Here is a 20,076-nt window from a genome sequence, read left to right as displayed (position 1 = left end):
GTTAGTGTGGTCATGTCAGTGATGTCAGTTTTTATGAATGAACGTTGTATGGTCCGTTTTGTGTTTGTTTTATGTTAGGACTACGGGTGGAAATTAGCCCTGTGCTATTCCCGGCATATTTACGTCCTTATCATGCTGTGATGTTATGCATACACATGTAAATGATGTTCATTAATTTGCATTGTCCTTAATAAACAAATCTTAATCTTAATCTTAATCTCCACTAATGAAAAAGTGAGACGTCGACTCATTGACTAATATATCCAAATTACGTTGGCATTTGTGTAATGGACGGTGAATTACCCAATTAGCCACTATACCAATCACACCAAGTGCTGGAGTGTTCTGCTACAGTTGACATGACTTCTGGAGGGTCTAGAGCACATTACACTACGCATCAATATGTCCCCTGAACCGCTCGCCCCTCAACAAGGCACATGCGCCTCGATGGAGCTGCTGTACAGTCATTTAACCTCACTGGCATCTGACACCCCGGCTACAACGCGCCAAAGTGAGCATCGTGTGGTCAAGGCTGCCACCACAATCTTCCTCCCCATGAACACATGGTATCATCCTCAGCCTCTCATACCGGAAGCGCTTCTGAAACACGTGCAGCTTTGACATTACAGATGGAGAGAGGAGAGAGGGGGAGTGAGGAGACGTTCGGGCCGTGACCTGGAACCAATTCCGCATGTTAGCTTGTTTCCCCAAGCCATTGTGTGGCGGGCCAATGATAATGCATTTTTTTAACTCTGTCAAAATAAACGACATATACATGTTTGCACTGTCTTTTTTCTATTATAAAGTGCCTCTCACACAGTGCATAACACATGAACAGATCAGTCATTTGATTTTAATGCAGGTGCTCGCATTATAAATCGAATGTATTATTATTAGTATAACACATGAACAGATCAGTAGGGTGCATTTGATTTGAAGAACCACGGCGGGTGTATTATACATCGAATGTACAACTCACCAGGCATAATGCAGGCAGCCCTGGGCTTATTATTGTTTCTGCTTCGGTCCTCCAAAATCCATGCTAATGTTTGAAATATGTCAAATGTCCACTCGCGTTGAATGCCCACCCATGTCCACCCAACTTGAACACAGTTGCTTGCTTCATTGAACCCATTCTGCAATCGGTAAATAAAGTTTTCAATCAATCAATCAATCAATCAGCCTCGTGTTGCCATGTGAACACGCGTGAGACACCGGTTGCTATAAACCCGTATTTTAAATATGACTCCTCGTTTTGTTTGTGTCTTGGAAGTCGTAGTTTCCTCTTCTGGCTCCTGAGTTGGTATTTCCTCTTTGCAAAGAATTCTTGGCTTGCTATCCATTGTTTTTACTACATTTAACTAACGTGGTTTAGTTGAATTAAATTAGCTGGCGCACGCCGTGGGGGATCACTGCACCGGAAAAGAGAAACTATACGAATTTTCCATTGGTTCTCCGAGTCCACGTGATCATTTCTAGCATTTCAATTGGCTATAGTGACAGACATAGATAGACATTTACATTTCACCTGCTGCTAGCCCTGCTAGCTAATGTAAAGACATCGAAATGTCACTATCGAAAAACTTAAAGAGGAAAATTGAGAGTGAAAACAGAGTATTTAAAGATGAATGGACAGACAACTACGCGTTCATCTTACCTGGATTCATTCATGCAAATCCCACCTGTCTGATCTGCAATAAAGGTGTGTCTGTTATCAAAGAATACAATATTAGACGGCACCACGATACAAAACATGCCAACTTTAAAATGTTCTTCCCACCAAAGACAGAGGCACGAAAGCGCAAAATTGAAGCACTGAAAGCTGGATATGCACACAGCAACAGGATCCTGGTGCGAGGCCTCACAGACCAACAGAAAGTGACAAGTGCGTCTCTAAAGGCGTCGTGGCTGCTCGCAAAGCACAACAAGCCATTCACAGACGCAGAGGTTTTCAAGGAGATGATGGTGACTGTTTTGGAGGAACTTGCCACTGACAAATCAATGGATGGAATAATTGCGTCAGTGAAACAGCTGCCCCTCTCTGCAGGGTCCGCTTCCCGCCGCATAGAAGCACTGTCAGACGCGGTGCATGGTACAATTATTGAGTGTATTGGTCAAGCCAATAACTTTTCCTTAGCCATTGATGAGAGCACTGACTGCACAGATGTAGCCCAGTTGTGCGTGTATGTGAGATATTTTGATGGAAAGGATTTCAAGGAAGAGCTGCTGTCTCTAATCCCATTAGAAGGGCACACCACTGGAGATATTCTGTTTTCTAAACTGGAAGAGTTGTTTAGGCTGCATTCACTGTCATTTGAGAGGGTTAATCTAATCGTGACAGACGGGGCTCCTGCTATGGTGGGAAAGCACAGAGGTCTAGTTAGCAGGTTGAAGGAACTCGCCCCCCAAATGCATGGGCTGCACTGCCTCATCCACCAAAGTGTCCTTTGTGCCAGGCTCAGTGGCGAGCTAAAGGGTGTTATGGATAAAGTGATGCAAGTCATTAATTTTGTCAGAAGTACGTCCAGCACCCAGCATCGGCTTTTCCGACAACTTGTGGCTGAGTCAGAAGATGCCACCCACGGTGACCTGCTGCTACACAATAAATGACGTGCGCTGGTTGAGCAAAGGTAAAGCATTGGACCGCTTCTGTGCGCTACTGGATGAGGTCAAGGCGTTCCTTGCATTGAGCAAGAGCAAGGCAGCAGCTGACCACCTTGCCTTCCTGGGAGACATAAAGTTCATATCCAATGTAGCATTTTTGTCTGATATATTTGGCCACATAAATCAGCTTAACCTTCAGCTACAGGGGAGAGATAAAACCATCGTGGACATGGTTGAAAAGCTCAAATCGTTCACGAGGAAGCTGGAGATGTTTGAGACAGACATATCCACTGGTGGCAGGCTCCTACATTTCACCACACTAAAAAAGGCATCGGGACAAGTGACGGAGATGATGGTTGACTTTATCAAGCAGCTACGAGCCAACTTCACCTCTAGGTTTGATGACTACTCTATCCCAAAAGAAATCATTGCCTTTGTACGTGACCCTCTCACATTCAAACCTGGTGGACACTTCTCCTCCCTGGCGAAAGGAATGATCCCCTTGTTAGATGAGGCTGCACTGGAAATGGAGCTAATGGACTTCCAGACAACCTCCCTTGTCAGCGATGCGTTGCGGAGTGCAGAGTCTGTGAGTGCCTTTTGGATAGCATGCTCAGAAGAGTACAGCAACATCAAGAGACTTCAGAGAAATTTCAGGAGCTTCTTCAAGCACTCTTTTTGTTTAAAATTAATTGCATTGTTTTTGCATTGTTTTTAATTGCATTACTGTTTAATGCCAAATTGTATTATTCATTTAATTCAAATACCTATAGCGCCGTCATTTCAGGAGCTTCTTCAAGCACTCTTTTTCTTTAAAGTTAATTGCATTGTTTTTGCATTGTTTTTAATTGCATTACTGTTTATGAGTAAAGATAAAGCTTGAATGACTTACTGAACTGGTGTTTTTATTTCATGGACTCGCGTTTCCCATTTCAGCACCAGCGCTGTCCACCTCACTTTGAACTAGCCTATATACATGGACCACGGTACATTGCACTCACCTGTTATTCACTCTCAACATGGATAAAACATAAAGTATGCATATAATAAAAAGAATATATATATATAAAATAAAATATAATATTAATATAATATAATATAAATATAATAATAATAAAAAAAATAAAAAAAATAATTAAAATAAAATAAATATCATATTCTCAAAATAAACTGACGGGCCAGAAATTATTGCTGGCGAGCCAATTTCGGCCCGCGGGCCGCCTATTGCCGATCCCTGGTATAGAGCTTCCTTGCTGTGCTGTGGAGGTGGGGTGTGGTGGGGGAGTGGTGGTGGTGGTGGGGGGGGGGAGGAGTCTTCTCTATCTACCAGTGCTGTTCCCCTGTCACACCAACGCAGTCACCTGGGAATAGCCTGTGTCAGCCGTCAGGTGTAAACGGATCGGCGTGTGTTGATTGAGCCCCCGGTCGAGGGCAGTGTTGAGATTAGGGATGTTTGATATTGGCTTTTTTACCGATGCCGATATACCGATATTGTCCAACTCTTAATTTCCGATACCGATATCAACCGATATCAACCGATACCAACCGATACCGATATATGCACGGTTATGCATACTTTTGACAATAAATAAAATCAGAATTTGTTCTCAATGTTGTACAATGTGTATACAAAGCGTGCGGATGACTTCAGGGTTCCCTTGTACCGACCAGTAGGAGAACATGCGCACAACAAACAGGTAGGGGAGGGGGGGAATTGGCACAACGACTAAAATTGGGACGGGGAGAAAACAGAGAAAAGTCAGAGAAAGAGAGGATTATTTTATTTTTTTTGAAAAATGACTGTGGTACCACAAAGAGCCACACCATATATACCAGCGTTTCTCAACCTTTTTTTCAGTCACGGCACCCCGCTACAAGGGCCATTTCATGTATGCACGAGGAGACATAATAATGATAATCTAGCGTTGTTTTCAGGAAGATTCTATAAACAGGCGAAAAATTACAACGTGATAAGTGTATTCCACTAAAGCGCTATTATCGCGTATTTTCCTGGGATTACTAAGAATCACCAAAACTATACTCATATTCAAAACGGTATAAAACGGAAATGTCCGGATGAAAAAACAATCTGTTTTGTGCATGTTGACTGGAAGCAACTCACTGACAATCGACGGGTGTATTAGACCCATAGCTATAATATAAGATATATTTTAAGCACTCGCAAATTTCGCAGTCTCCCCATTGATTAAAGCAATGGCGGTCTAGCGCCCCCTGGCGCCCCGACCGCTGGCGCTGATTGAGTTAAGCCCGAGCGGTCCGGTACTGGACCGCAAATGACATCAGGCCATAAATCCATCTCTACAGAATGTATGAATTAATGGTGCATTTTCTTTTCAAATGTAGCCAAGAGTAAAGACCCTAACCCTGTCAAAACAGTAGTCAAAGTGTATATTTTCAGCATTACGTTTGTTTACCAATGATTGTAACTGTTATTAGTGAAATATATGATTGTAGAAATCTCAGGGCATTGCGTCGGAAACAGGCACATATTGACAGGAGGAAGTGGCGCAGCCAAAAGTGAGTGTAGTCTTTTGAAGGAAGAGACCCAGGGCTTTTGATGGACTTTCAAATTTCGAAAAACTACCCTACCCAGCTCACGCCAGCCCCTGTCAATCATCTAATTTCTGGATAAACTTTTTTCTTTCTTTTATTTTTCGGGATTATCTCCCACAAACCTGAACGTTATTGCCATAATACATAAAACAGTTCGTTTCTCTACCTTTCTGTGAACGTCTAGCAAAAAACGGCGTTGCAATCTGATGAACATTTGTGGAGAAATGTACATTATAAAAAAGTAACTGTACTTGTGAATCACGCCTGGTGATACTAAATCCAGATTTCTGCCATTGGAAAGGGGAGCTTTGGCCCGATCCATAGATGTGCGACTTGGCCATAATAAGGTATACATTCCCTGAGATCCATATATGTCCCTAGAATCAGATACCAAGAACATGCAAATGAACCATTTAAAAAAAAATTGTGTAAATGTTTATTCTATGTCTTATGGAATGAAAAAAATAAAAAATTATAATAATTATATAAAAAAAAAATTAACACGTCCAGTGCTGCTCAGCAGAGGCCGCTGTGGGCCGTGAGTGCCAGCGCTCTGTTCAATGGGGATAAATGCCGGTGTTTGCAGTGCTAAACCTATATTAAATATTATAGCTATGTATCTAATAACACAGTCGATTGTCAGTGAGTTTATTCCGGTCAACATGCAAAAAACAGATAATTTTTTCATCCATACATTTCCGTTTTATACCGTGGTGAATATGAGTATAGTTTTAGAGTGATTCTGTGTAATCCCGGGAAACGACGGCAAACATCGTTTTACTGCATTTCATTATAAATCATGCCATTTCTCGCCTGGATCAATAATCAATCTGAAATCAACGCTAGATTATCGGTATTATGTTTCATCATGCATGCAAGAAAGGGTGGGGGGGGGGTATTTTTTTATGCTTCGATCGTCACCAACGGGACACGGCCCACACACATCAACACAATATTGATAACATATAGTCCTTAACTTGTCTATGATGTACTGCCAAAAGAATAATCCAATGATCTGATCGCCATTCCAAATACTGATCGTGATCGTGTGTCCAACGTAATCCAGCATTGAACATGAACGGGGGGGGGGGGGGGGCGGGGACCCTCGTCGTTGCCATCCCTATAAGCGCCTGTCTTGCCGGAGTATTTAGACCCCGCCAGCACGCCGCAGCTCGGGCCAGAAAACAAAGCACATAGTTTCAAATGGAGTGCAATAGCGGCCGCAAGGCATTAGGCGGCAGTATTGGCTGTTTGCGATCTCAGACCCATTCAGGACGGCCTGCACAAGGTGCCTCGATGGATTATGAATGGCAATAGCGAATAAAAGAAATAACGAGAATCTTGGTTTTTTCGGCACTCAACCGTTGGGCCACAGAAACGAGTTTTATCGTGAACGGCAACCAAAGGGTTAAATGGAGGAAGGAGCCACACATTGGCGGGCAAAGAGCCGCATGCGGCTCGCGAGCCGCGGGTTGGCCACCCCTGTGCTAGTGTTACATAAAAGCACACTATTAGAGGGTGGGATTGCTATTTGCATTTGAATGAAGTTGTCCACAGCAGAATGGTTTTCGTTTGGTAACCTGAGGGAATAAAATAAACAATGTAGCCTATAGTGCAACAACAATACAGAACACCGGGCATCACGTCGTACATACATCGAACTAATGTACATATGTCCATTCCATTCTCCCATCCCCCAATTTTTTTGTCATGCCAATTCCCTTCCTGGTCATTGCGCTACCTGTCTAGGGAGGATGTAGACTACCCTACTGTCGGACTGGGGAGGGTGTAGACTACTCTACTGTCTAGGGAGGGTGTAGACTACTCTACTGTCTAGGGAGGGTGTAGACTACCCTACTGTCTGGGGAGGGTGTAGACTACCCTACTGTCTAGGGAGGGTGTAGACTACCCTACTGTCTGGGGAGGGTGTAGACGACCACATGCCTCCTCTGATACATGTGGAGTCACCTTACTTCTTTTCACCTGACAGCAAGGAGTTTCACTGGGAGAGCATCACACGTGCGGGGGTTCACACTATCTACCCCAGAACCCCTCCCTGCTGAACAGGTGCCCTGACCGACCAGTACGCGTGTACCGCTTCCGCAACGGATTCTATTTCCGGGGTTGCCCTGATTGGCCGTGACGGCCACGTGACACGCCGCGGCCATGCCGCGCGGCAAAACGCCGAGGCTGCTGTGTTTCACTGCCGCTTCCCCACTTCAACGCCGCAGCAGCAATTGTCGCGCCACATTTTTTTTCTGAGTGCAGAGCTGTTTAATCACTTGCCCCACTGCCTTTCACATCGCGCCACGCTTAATCATTTATCATTTAACATTTGAAAGGCATACATTGTTGTCATACAGAAGTACAGAATACTTTTATCCAAAATGCTTCTCATTGTCGCGCCACATCTCCCGAGTGCAGAGCTGTGCCCCACTGCCTTTCACATCGCGCCACGCTTAATCATTTATCATTTAACATTTGAAAGGCATACATTGTTGTCATACAGAAGTACAGAATACTTTTATCCAAAATGCTTCTTACTGTTACACTGTTAGAGACTGTGCTAGACAAATGAATGACTAATTCGGTCAGAAATAACGTTAGTAAGCACTGCTTATATGCTTATTATGTCTGCGGGGTACAGTAAACGTTTCTCCCGGTACATTCTGAAGAGCACAACGCTGTATGTTGGAGAACCAGCGGTCTTCCGCTCCTCCTCACTCGAGTGAGAGAGCAAAGCCGTGCGAGGGGGGCGGCACCTCGGCACAGCTCAGCCCTGTGTGATCGAGCAGGAAGGAGGAGATGGGAGTCCTTCCAATCGGAATATGTTGTTTCTTTACACATATGTTGGATTATGAATATGTCTTTATAGCTATGCTGCCAGGCTGGAATATGTTGTTTCTTTAGACATATGTTGGATTATGAATATGTCTTTATAGCTATGCTGCCAGGCTGGTCCGCGACCCTCCGTGCTGCGATCACCAGCGGGGAGAATATGCTCACGCTGAGCTCTGGTGACGGTCTTATTGGGGCTTATGCCGAGAAGCAGTAACACAACATTGCAACTGTTGTGTTACTGCTTTCTGACCGAATTAGTCATTCATTTGTAGCTATAAAGACATATTCATAATCCAACATAAAGAAACAACATATTCCGATTGGAAGGACTCCCATCTCCTCCTTCCTGCTCGATCACACAGGGCTGAGCTGTGCCGAGGTGCCGCCCCCCTCGCACGGCTTTGCTCTCTCACTCGAGTGAGGCGGAGCGGAAGACCGCTGGTTCTCCAACATACAGCGGTGTGCTCTTCAGAATGTACCGGGAGAAACGTTTACTGTACCCCGCAGACATAATAAGCATATAAGCAGTGCTTACTAACGTTATTTCTGACCGAATTAGTCATTCATTTGTCTAGCACAGTCTCTAACAGTGTAACAGTAAGAAGCATTTTGGATAAAAGTATTCTGTACTTCTGTATGACAACAATGTATGCCTTTCAAATGTTAAATGATAAATGATTAAATGATACACAGCGAAATCTACGCTATCTCATAAATGATTAAATGATACACAGCGAAATCTACGCTCTCTCATCCTGCTTTCGCCAATGGCAGCGCGCTTGCCGCTGCGGCTGCCGCGGGGGCGTGCCACGGCGTATCACGTGGCCGTCGCGGCCAATCAGGCCAACCCCGGAAATAGAACACGCGACCAGTACTCATACCCCCACCGGCTTCCCACCCCACAAACACTGAATAATTGTGTTCGTAGGGACGTCTGACCAAGCCGGAGGTACCACTCCCATGAATTGCTTAGATCTCTACACTACCCAGACTTTTTGATCATGTCACAGTGTGACAGCACCTTGTGGGGTGTGAAATAAAGTTATGGATCCCAGGCTTGAAGTAAATTGAATGGTGGATTAGGATTCCTGTGAACCAGGGTAGTAGGTGTAAGAGGGGTGAAGGGCAAGACTCCTGGTCCCACCGCATATCGCCTAGTGTCTGAACATCCAGTTGAAATTCACACCTGTACTTTTCTCACCAACACGGCAGGTGTCAGCCTATCTTCCCCCAAACCCCCCCGACCTCTTTGCTGCATCTGACGTGACGATGATGATAAAGGACAACCCGCACCGCCCCCGGCCGACAGTCCTCCCCTTCCAGGATCCAATCTGCCCCCACATACACCCGAGGGAATAGCACTCTCGCCGACACAGAGAGGCGTTAGAGTGAAGGAGAGAGAGAGACAGACAGACGGACACAGCAAGACTGAGAGAAATAGTGAGAGAGGGAGGAACGAAGGGCCAGTGCGGGATTAAGAGTGCTCCCCGGTGGTTTAGCTCTTTAGCGCTGTCCCTGTTTCTGGGAGGCAGTGGTAAATGACCTGAAAGCTGCAGCTAGAACCCACGGGCCTGCAGGAGATTCACTGCCACCAAAAGTCACTGTTTATCACTCACTCTTCGTTGTGAAGCCCCGACTTCCACCACACACCCCGCCCCTCCCCCTCCATTCCTTCTCCTCACTTCCTGCTCTCTCATATCTCCTCATTTTCTTTTTTGATGACCGCCATCTCCCTCTGTCTTCATCAGTCATTCCTCACTCTCTCTATCTCTCCCTCCGGCTCTTCATCTCAGCACCTGCCACCCTGGCTGGGGTAGCGTTTCCTCAGGATCAAATTATTAGAGCCGTGACCAATTGTTGTCGAACACGCCGGAGATGCCTTCATATCCAGTTATTTCACCTTTTATTTGTGTGTGGATGTTATTCGCCTGTCTCTCCAATTCATTATCCTTACTGTATGTGCCCCACACACCGCTCTCTATCAGAGCGCTCTACAGATACCGAACAGATAATTCTCTCTTTCCTGCCCCACTGATTGGTGGAGCAACAGTTTCCCCCTCTCTCTCTCACTCTCTATCTCTCGCCAGCTAGATAAGGCTCTTATCGCCCCTTCTCCCCACACATATGTTCCTCTCTCTCTCCTCCTCATTTGCCTATATATCCCTCTTCCCCCTCGCTATCTCTCTCTTTCTCTCTCTCAACTTCCCCCAGCTATGCACAACCCTCCAGGATACATGCAAAATGTTCTTCACACATCATCAATCTCTCCTCCACTCCATGCATGGAGATCAGTCCTCCCTCTCACCTCACCTCTATCTCCCTCCCAACTCTCCTGGTAAACAGAGGGGCTGCACAGGGCTTTGGGGCGTGTCTGTGGAGGTTAGTGATTGGTGGAGGGGAAGTTTGTTTCCACTGCTGCCACTTGCTCCTTTGCACCAGCACTCAGGTAATCCCTGACTCCATTCAGAATTAGGATTCATGAGAGAGTACCAGCCTCTCCTCCTTTTACTTTTACTTTACTTACTTAGGCCTTTTATTCCTTTCAGAACATAGGCCATTGATGAAAAGTTTCCACCCCTGTCTGTCTTGGGCCATCCTCTCCAGCTGTTTCCACGTCAGTCCCCTCGTCTTGAGTTCCTGCTCAGTGTCTCTTCTCCAGGTGTTTTTGGGTCTTCCTCTGCCTCGCTTGCCTTGTGGGTTCCAGGTTAATGCCTGTTTGGTTATTGTGGTTTTGTGTCTTCGAAGTGTGTGCCCAATCCAGCTCCATTTTCTCCTGGTCAGCTGGATCTCCACTGATTCTTGCGTGGTGCATTCCCACAGCTTGATGTTGGTGATTGTGTTTGGCCAGAAGATCCTGAGGATACGTCTCAGACAATGGTTGATGAAGGTCTGCAGTTTATTGATGATGTTAGTGGTGGTTTTCCAGGTTTCAGAGACATATAGCAGTACGGATTTGACGTTGAAGTTGACGATTTTGAGCTTGGTGTTGAGTTTGATGTTTCGGGTTTTCCATATCTTGTTTAACATATTGAATGTTGCTCTTGCTTTTCCTATTCTTGCCGTTACGTCTTCCTCAGTCCCGCCATCCACAGCTACATAGCATCTCCTCCTGCCAAGTCCATAAATAATGGAATCCTGCTACCTCCAAGCCCCCCCCCCCCCCCCCAAAAAAGAGATTAGGTGAAAGGGCTTCATAATAATAATAATGATAATAATTCATTTATTTTGTATAGCGCTTTTCAATTACCCAAGGAGAGGAGAGAATGTAGGGCAGGGGAAAAGGGGGTGGTAGGTTGGAGGAGGGTGGTTATGATGGTGATTATCTTGCATGTTCAATGTAGCTAGATGTGCGTTTCATTCGGATGCGGTACAATTACCGGATCATGAGGAAGTTGAGGTTGAGATGAGATGTGGAGCAGCCTGGTCTGCCTCATGTCTAAACACACTAGTGCTTACCAAGAACACACGTGTAATAATAATATCATAGCTCGCGTTGGTGATGCAGTGACCGTGTTATGATATTAGAGGGAATAATCATTGGTGCGTCATTATTAGCATTTTCATTGAAAAACATGAAAATTATCATGGTGTGATTTTTGCGGAGATCTGCACCAAACAAAGTCGTTTTCTTAAAGTCTGTAGAATATGATTTGTAGGCCGGGACATCTCTGCAGCGCCACAATACTTCATTTAGAATATATATTACCTTTAACAAATATTGCAGCAATATTGGATATTGCACAATGTCATAGCAAGACGGAGATGTTCTGATTATTTGTTCAGCCCTAATCTCTGTAATACTGTACAGCTCAGTTTTGATTTGTCAATATGAACAAGTCTTTCCTTAAGCTGGATACCAGAGAGACACACGACTCTCTCTGATGTCATCAAGAGGCTAAGCCTGAAACTGCTCCATAGACATGAAACATTTTGCAACTCCTAGGACACTATGAGAGTACCCATGGCGATTTTACTGGGATATGGGTACATTTTCAGAACTGTCAAGCCCTACATTTAAATACAATTCATTTGGATGTAATAGCTCAAACAAAAGATTTGGTCACTAATTCATTGTCAACAGACCAACTAAAAGAAAAACTGTCACTTGATGACATTCCAAATGGTCATGGATTTTACTGATACAATTTACTTATGGTCAGGAATTTGTATTCTTAATGGCTGGACCTTCACGTTTTGGCAGATATGTCTGATGAGATTGAATGAACTATGATCATAGAACAATTAGGCTTGTAGGTAACTATTGGCTGTCAGTGATTAGCATTAGCATCTTTAATCAGTAAGCATACTTTCAACCAAATAATCAATAACAAACAGTGCATTAGCCAGACCTATTCAACACTTAGTGTAACAGTGGATGAAAAGGAACTGTGTGCTTCTTCCACCACGGCCTCCGACAGCGACACACACCACTGCCAGTACACACACACCACTGCCAGTACACACACACCACTGCCAGTACACACACACACACACACACACACACACACACACACACACACACACACACACACACACACACACACACACACACACACACACACACAATACTCTCATATGCTATTTTCAATTAATATCATAAACAACATAAGGAATATTAGCATAATTTTGAGTGGACTGAAGGAATGAGTCAGCGTTAATAGTTTTAAATGCAAATAATTTATTGAAACATAGAAGTGGGGTCGGGACACACACATACACTGTTTCAACTCACCACCCCTGCATCATATTGTAGTCTAGTCTGTCTTCAAACTTACACTCCTCTCGAAACTTTTTTATATTTGAATATCAACATTATCTGTCCATACACAGTTTACTATAATATACTCCTGTCCTGAGTCCTGACTAGTGACTTCATCGTCTTTCCAAACGCACGCACGCACACACACAGAGAAAGGGAGAGTGCCCCCCCCCCCTTTCCCTTTATTTCCTCAGTCCACACTGTCTGCTGTTCACTATGGCCTCTGATCAGGATTAGCTTGTTAGCTTACGCTAACGTAACGTTAATTTCGGGCGATGTGGGCATAAATGAATGGCGACGATGCAAAGCATGTTAGATGCATTTGACCCGTTGTGAGAAAAAAAATAACACCACAGACTTATTTCGGGTAGCAAAATAGGGTGCACTGCTGTGTAGCCCTGCTCCTCTGCTTGACCGCCCTGCGCCACCCAGACATTAGCATGGACTGGGCGGATATGACTCGTCGAGTTGCCACAGGGTTTTTCAAAATAAGAGTATCGATATGAACCGAACGTTGTTAGCTGCCGGAGCCATAGATATTATGACTGGAGCTGTGCTTGGGGCGGAAATGAGATTTTCAAAATAAGAGTATCGATATGAACTATTTTGTTACACGCCAGGTGGCGGGCAGACCTCTCATTGTTACTCGCCAAACCTTAAATCTGCCTGCCATTGGCGTTTGGCGGGTACTTATTTTGTTCCCTGCATACACACACAGGTCAGATGCCTCAGGCAACACTAGATTCCCGTGTCCTGTGATGTAGCCTGAAATGAATGTTAGGCCAGTTAGGCGTCTAATGTTTGGCCACTCCGGTGCTCCGATCTATAGCGCACAATGTTTCTGTTACAATGAAGGTGTACTAATAAATTAATTAACTCTTTGCTGATGCAGTGATCAAGGTGTGACTCAATACAGGCAAGTGTGACTCAGTTCTTACTAATCAAGTTTAATGTAAGTGCATCCTGTAATTCACCTTACAGCTTTCCTAAAACAAGAAGATAAGCACAATGAAGGTGCAACAATACATTACAACTTACCTCGGCGATGCATGATCAAGGTTTAATTAAATGGAAGTTCTAATGTTACCTTGATGATGAGTGTAAAGCGTTGGTAGAGGTCTCTGCTGACAGGCTTCAAAACGCGCAATTCTGCTGTCGTCTTGTTCAGAGAGAAATACTCAGGGTGTGTTGCTGGAAAACCTGCAATACAGATCAATGACATTCACAACTAGAGCTATTATTACTGTCCATGTCACGGTACCATGAGGAAAAGGAAAGAAAGCGCTAGCATGAAAACTATGGGCCTTATTTCTAAAAAGATAAATACATAAATAAAACACTTCAACTTGGTGGTAAGATCTCTTTTCAAAATGTGATCATGTATTATTTAGGCTATAGAATGATCAACCCCTGTGTCTACTCAGTGTCTACTAAGCGTAGGGTATATGAGACATATTTCTCCTTGTTCAATCAAATTTACGACATCATGAGGTGTGACTTGTAGTAGTGTAAAGCTCTCTAAACTGTTTTACTTGTATTTAGTTTTATTTGGAGATAATAAATAATAATAATAATAATGGATTGGATTTATATAGCGGTCTTCTCTGAATCAGAGCGCTTCACAGAGTCCATTATTCGTTCATACACAGTCATACCGGTGGTGGTAAGCTACAATTGCAGCCAGAGCTGCCCTGAGGCAGACTCACGGAAGTGTGGCGAATAATCATCGCCTACGGCCCCTCCGACCACCACCAACATTCATTCACATGCATACACATTCATACGAAAGTAGGTTAAGTGTCTTGCCCAAGGACACAACGACAATGGGATGGACATGGGCTTGAGCGGGATTCGAACCACCAACCCTTCGATCATTGGACGCCCCGCTCTACCCCTGAGCCATAGCCGCCCCACGTACAAATATGGAAGGACAATCATTTTTTGATTTACCTTGTAGGTACATATTTTTGTACTCTTTTTTTTTCTCCTCCAAATAAAACAAAAACAGGAACTCAGACTGGAATGCATCCAAAGAAGTTTCCTTTTCCTTTACGTTTTGACCTGTTTTAAAAGTAATCTCAGCAGCATTGAAAACGGCAGAAAACCTCAATGTCTCTTTTAGAGAATAAATAAAGGTTTAAAACGAAATGGAATGAAACGATTACACCGTCGACACCCTCGGACATCATTACCATATAAATAGAATCGACTTGGGGGGAAATTGCCTTGATGGAGGCCCTATAGGAGGCCGCACGTCAAGGCCTGACCTGTCGTAGCTCATGGAGCTTTTCCAAACTCCGGCTTTAGACATCAATATCTGCACATTGTTAACACTTCCGGCGCCAACAGCAGAGGGCGTTGATGGCCCTTCAGTGCCAGTGTTTTATCCAATGTAGGATAGGACTTATTTGCGAGTGCTTAAAATATATCAAATATAATAGCAATAGATCTAAATAACACGGTGATCGTCAATGAGTTGCTTCCAGTAAACATGCATGAAACAGATAATTTTTTCATACAAACTCCAGCAAATCGAGCTTCAATGTATTTCGTTAGAAATCGTGCCATTTGTCGCTTGATTTATGAATAGTTTTCAAATAAACGCTAGATTATCGATATTATGTGTCATCATGGGCGAACAGAAGCGGGGTCTGAAAAATCGCTTCTCCGTACTTTGGTCAGCGCGAACCTCACACACACACGCGCTCCGATGGCGGTGAAAGGAACATCTGATTAACCCAAGATTCGTAACATGAAGTCCTTACCTCACATCTCATGTCCTGCAAAAAGATTAATCCAATTCCTGATCGCCATTCCAAATATTGATCGCGTTTATTGATTTATTTAACGATTTAGCATTTATCCAACGTTATATATCCAAAACACATAATCCACGCTGCTCGAGTGTCCCCAGTCAATGTGTTATAACGATACTGCATGCCCGAGAAGTAAAACCTGGACCGGACCTCTTAGATCGATGCACAGCCAGAGGGATTCCAATGATGTGCAATACCATCCGTGAGACGTTAGACGGCGGTATTTGCTCTTTGCGAGCTCAGACCCATTCCCAATGATAACGTCAGGCTGGATGGATGAAAAATGAATGGATATAGCTAATAAAAGAAATATCGATTAAAACCCGAGATATCTCGGGTCTTGGTGCCCAGAACATGGCGAGTTAACCCGAGAAATCTCGGGGTTGGCCTCCAAAGGGTTAAGAACAAAGTTGATCGTAATACCTTTATACAAACAACGTCCCGGGAATTAAAATGATGGTATTGATGCTGAAAAAATAACACAGGAACATTAAATGTGTAGAATCGATGGAGGTACGTGTTGAACCTACCAACCAGGATGTAGTAGAGGATGCCGGGTCTGTCTGAGGGCGGCTGGATGTTCCTGTCCATGTCCACCGCACGGATCACAGGAGTCACGTTCAGCGGGTTGAGTTTGATCTGCAACAGGGAATGAGGACTCAGTCACTGAACTGAGCGACATGGCGATATACAATTGCTGTTATACCACAGCCTGTGGCTGAATGGGGCGTTGAATATTTTTCGATATACCGCACGGCTAACCGTTGCACACGCTCAAGATGAATCACCCTTCCAAATGAATCCGCTCCAACCTTCAATTCATAATCCCTTCACTACCCAACCTTCCCTTCATAATCCCTTCACTACGCCGTCCGCTACCCAACCTTCACTTCATAATCCCTTCACTACCCAACCTTCCCTTCATAATCCCTTCACTACGCCGTCCGCTACCCAACCTTCACTTCATAATCCTTTCACTACCCAACCTTCCCTTCATAATCCCTTCACTACGCCGTCCGCTACCCAACCTTCACTTCATAATCCTTTCACTACCCAACCTTCACTTCATAATCCCTTCACTACCCAACCTTCACTTCATAATCCCTTCACTACCCAACCTTCACTTCATAATCCCTTCACTACCCAACCTTCACTTCATAATCCCTTCACTACCCAACCTTCACTTCATAATCCCTTCACTTCATAATCCCTTCACTTCACACACGCCGTCCGCTACCCAACCTTCACTTCATAATCCCTTCACTTCATAATCCCTTCACTGCACACACGCCGTCCGCTACCCAACCTTCACTTCATAATCCCTTCACTAGTACCCAACCTTCACTTCATAATCCCTTCACTTCACACGTCCGTGTCCCAACTATTTCCAATAAACTGCGGATCTCGCCATCTGTTTCTTTTTTATGAATGGCAATATTTGAGGAGCATAATAATAAGGAATTTAATTTATAATTTTCATATTTGTTTTACATATATATAAATGGTAAATGGTGCATTTATATAGCGCTTTTATCCAAATCCAATTTGTTCCTCACATTTTACCCATTCACTCACACATTCACATACCGATGGCAGAGGCAACCATGCACGGTGCCAACCTGCTCATCGGGAGCAGTTAGGGCTTAGTGTCTTGCTCAAGGACACTTCGACACGCTGCCCGGGAGGAGCGGGAATTAAACCGGGAACCTCCGGATTACCAGACGACTGCTCTACTTCCTGAGCCACGTTTTATACTCATTGCTGTTTTACAGAGGCTGTCAGTGGTCCCTGTCAGTAGCACCGATGATGGGAGCTAACATTAGATGTTAATAGTATAGTCTCTGTGGCAAGGTTTACAATAATGTTGCTGACCAGGTAGTGATAGATGGTTGTCAAGCAGTTGATAATGTGGCACAGAGGGACTATAATGAAAGTCAGCAGTGAGCATAACATATTTCTTTATATTTTTATGTTGAAAATATTAATAAATTGCACATATTTTTTGGTCTTGGCAAGTGGCCATGGTATAAGCGGAATAATAAATAATAAATAATAAAAAAAAAAAAAAGATAAACTTGTTCTTTGCCTCCACGTCATGCCTTACAACTGTTTAATGCACACCTACTCATTGATTACCCATTACATATAGAATTCCTGATATACAATTTATCAACATACCAAAGAAAATGCTAACTAGGGGCGGCCGGGTAGCGCAGCGGACTAAGCGTCTGTCTACCACCGCAGAGACACTGGTATCGAATCCAGCTGTCAGCGGTGCCTCCGGCTTGGCCGGTCGTCATACTGACACAATTGGCAGTGTCAGCGGGAGGGAAGCCGGTGGGTGGTAATCTGGTCGTTGTAAACAGCGACTCCTACAGGTCGGTCAGGGCGCCTGCACAGCGAGGAAGGGATCTGGGTGAGGTAGTGTGCCCTCCCACGCGTTACACTCACCCAATGAGAGTCCTCACTGCCAGGTGAAGAGAGGCTGCTGGCTGTCTATGTATCGGAGGAAGCATGTGATAGACTTCAGGGCTCCCTAGACAAGTAGGGGGCAAATGCGCGCAACGACCAGGAAGGGGAGGGGGGAATTGGCATAACGACTAAATTGGGATGGGAGGAAAATAGGAGGAGAAAAAGTGGATAAAAAAAATAAAGAAATGCTAACTAGGCTGGTGCCTTATCAGTCACAATTCATAGCAAATTGTACACTGTGTACAATTATTAGGGTAATTCACTAATAAGCCAATGCTATTAGTTATATTCCTGCTCAGCGGGCCTCTAAACCTGCCTAATAGTACCATACATCAACGCTAATCTGTAGGGTACTTCTTACTCATGCATACAAACAGACATCTTCTGAACTAATTAGCAAGCACAGCACTTCCCTAGCACACCAATGTCAAGGAGGATACATTTTGGGTCCTGTCCTCTTCACCATTTATATTAATTGGTTGTCAGGTCCATCTTTATGCTGATGACACTAGTGTGTATTGTATTGCTGAATCTGTACAACTAGCCATTGAGAACCTGCAACTTTCCTTCAATGCTATTCAATGCAGCAGCAGCTATTCAGGAAGCTGTTCATTTGAACTTAATACTTAATGCAAATAACATTTGTTTTTAATAGCTTGCATGTATCCACAGCAAATGGATCTAACATTGAGAGTGTCACTGAATATAAATATCTTGGCATCTGGCGTGATGAGAAATATACATTAAGGCGAGACAGCACCCCCAAAATTGCCTTTTAGCTTTTTTTCGACTATATTGAGATTTTGTTATATTTTGCTTCCTAAACGTCTTCTATGAAACTAGTGACAATAAAATGTCAATAACACACATTTAGTTGTTTATTTGACTTCATTTTGCCTGATTGCATCCATAAATGTGCACATATTTAATGGGGAAGTGCCTCATTTGCATATATAAACATAAAATTCAGGAAACTTGCAATATATCTTTTCTTAGTTTATATGTACATAACAAACTGGGAAAGTTTCATAGTGATATCTATTCAATTATTTGTTTGCCTATTAGAGGGTACTACACTTCTAGTTCTGTTCAGTTCAATAACACCATTATTATTATTATTATTATTATTATTATTATTATTATTATTATTATTATTATTATTATTATTATTATTATTATTATTATTATTATTATTATTATTATTATTATTATTATTCAGTTATCAGGCATGTGTTTAGGTTGTCTATTACTAATGGTTTGATTGGGTGTTGTGTTTGTAAATAGCTGTTTAAAAATGTTTATGGCATTTTACAATACAAAACTTTGAGGTTGTTTTCTGAAAAACTAGTTTTTATGCATTTTACTTACACACAAAGAGTTGGAACTCCATTTCCCTAGTACCTACATGTAACCCAGGTTTCAGATTCATAACTATTTAAGTTATAAGAACATAAATAGTTAATGCCATTGAATAAGAACATAAATAGTTAAGGCTAATATGTAGGAACATAAGTACCGGTAGTTAATATTATTGGGTACCAAGTCCCTTTGAATTACAGCATTGCCCTTTAATTTGCGTCATGACGTGAGTGAGATAGATGTCGCGACAGCCACGTTTTGCTTTACGGCGCACGCCTTGCCTTACAGCGTCTCAACGTTACAGAGTCTCGCGCTGCGCATATGCAGACACTCATTCCACGGAGAAGCCGCAGCTGATAACGTTGCTGGATAACGAGATGAAATAGGAAATAGCATGATAAAAACAGTTATCAAACAGTATAAAAGATTCCCCCAGTTGCAAAACCGAAGAAGCGTTGCAGTAAAGTAGCTGTAGCCTGCGGTTTTGCAGGCCAGGTTTTTCTAGCACCCCGTTCCACCCTGGGAGCAGTTCAGTCCAGACCACCCATCACCACGTGTGCCCATGAGGGGACGAGGCGGTGTGCCGGACGATGCAAGATGGCGAGCCAACCCACTGAACCTCTGATATAGCTCAAGGCTAATGCCAGCCTG

General features: G+C 43.7%; 1 protein-coding gene across 1 annotated transcript in view; it reads right to left on the bottom strand.

The window, feature by feature from the left end:
- Nucleotides 1-20,076, bottom strand: part of LOC311234736 (protocadherin-15-like) — a gene marked incomplete at its 3' end in the record, with an annotated part of 504,680 nt that overhangs the window by 300,249 nt on the left and 184,355 nt on the right. Inside the window, exons 8-9 of the mRNA XM_084321979.1 lie at nucleotides 16,125-16,233; nucleotides 13,866-13,978 (exon numbers count right to left, since the gene is read on the bottom strand). Of these exons, the coding sequence (XP_084178105.1) occupies nucleotides 13,866-13,978; nucleotides 16,125-16,233 (222 nt within the window). The remainder of the gene's footprint in view (nucleotides 1-13,865; nucleotides 13,979-16,124; nucleotides 16,234-20,076) is intronic.

Source organism: Notolepis coatsorum (assembly GCF_963971535.1).
Source record: "Notolepis coatsorum genome assembly, chromosome: 9".
In the NCBI taxonomy this organism is placed as follows: Eukaryota; Metazoa; Chordata; class Actinopteri; order Aulopiformes; family Paralepididae; genus Notolepis; species Notolepis coatsorum.
The sequence above is the reverse complement of the archived record's forward strand: the minus strand, read 5'-3'. Positions and strand labels throughout refer to the sequence as shown.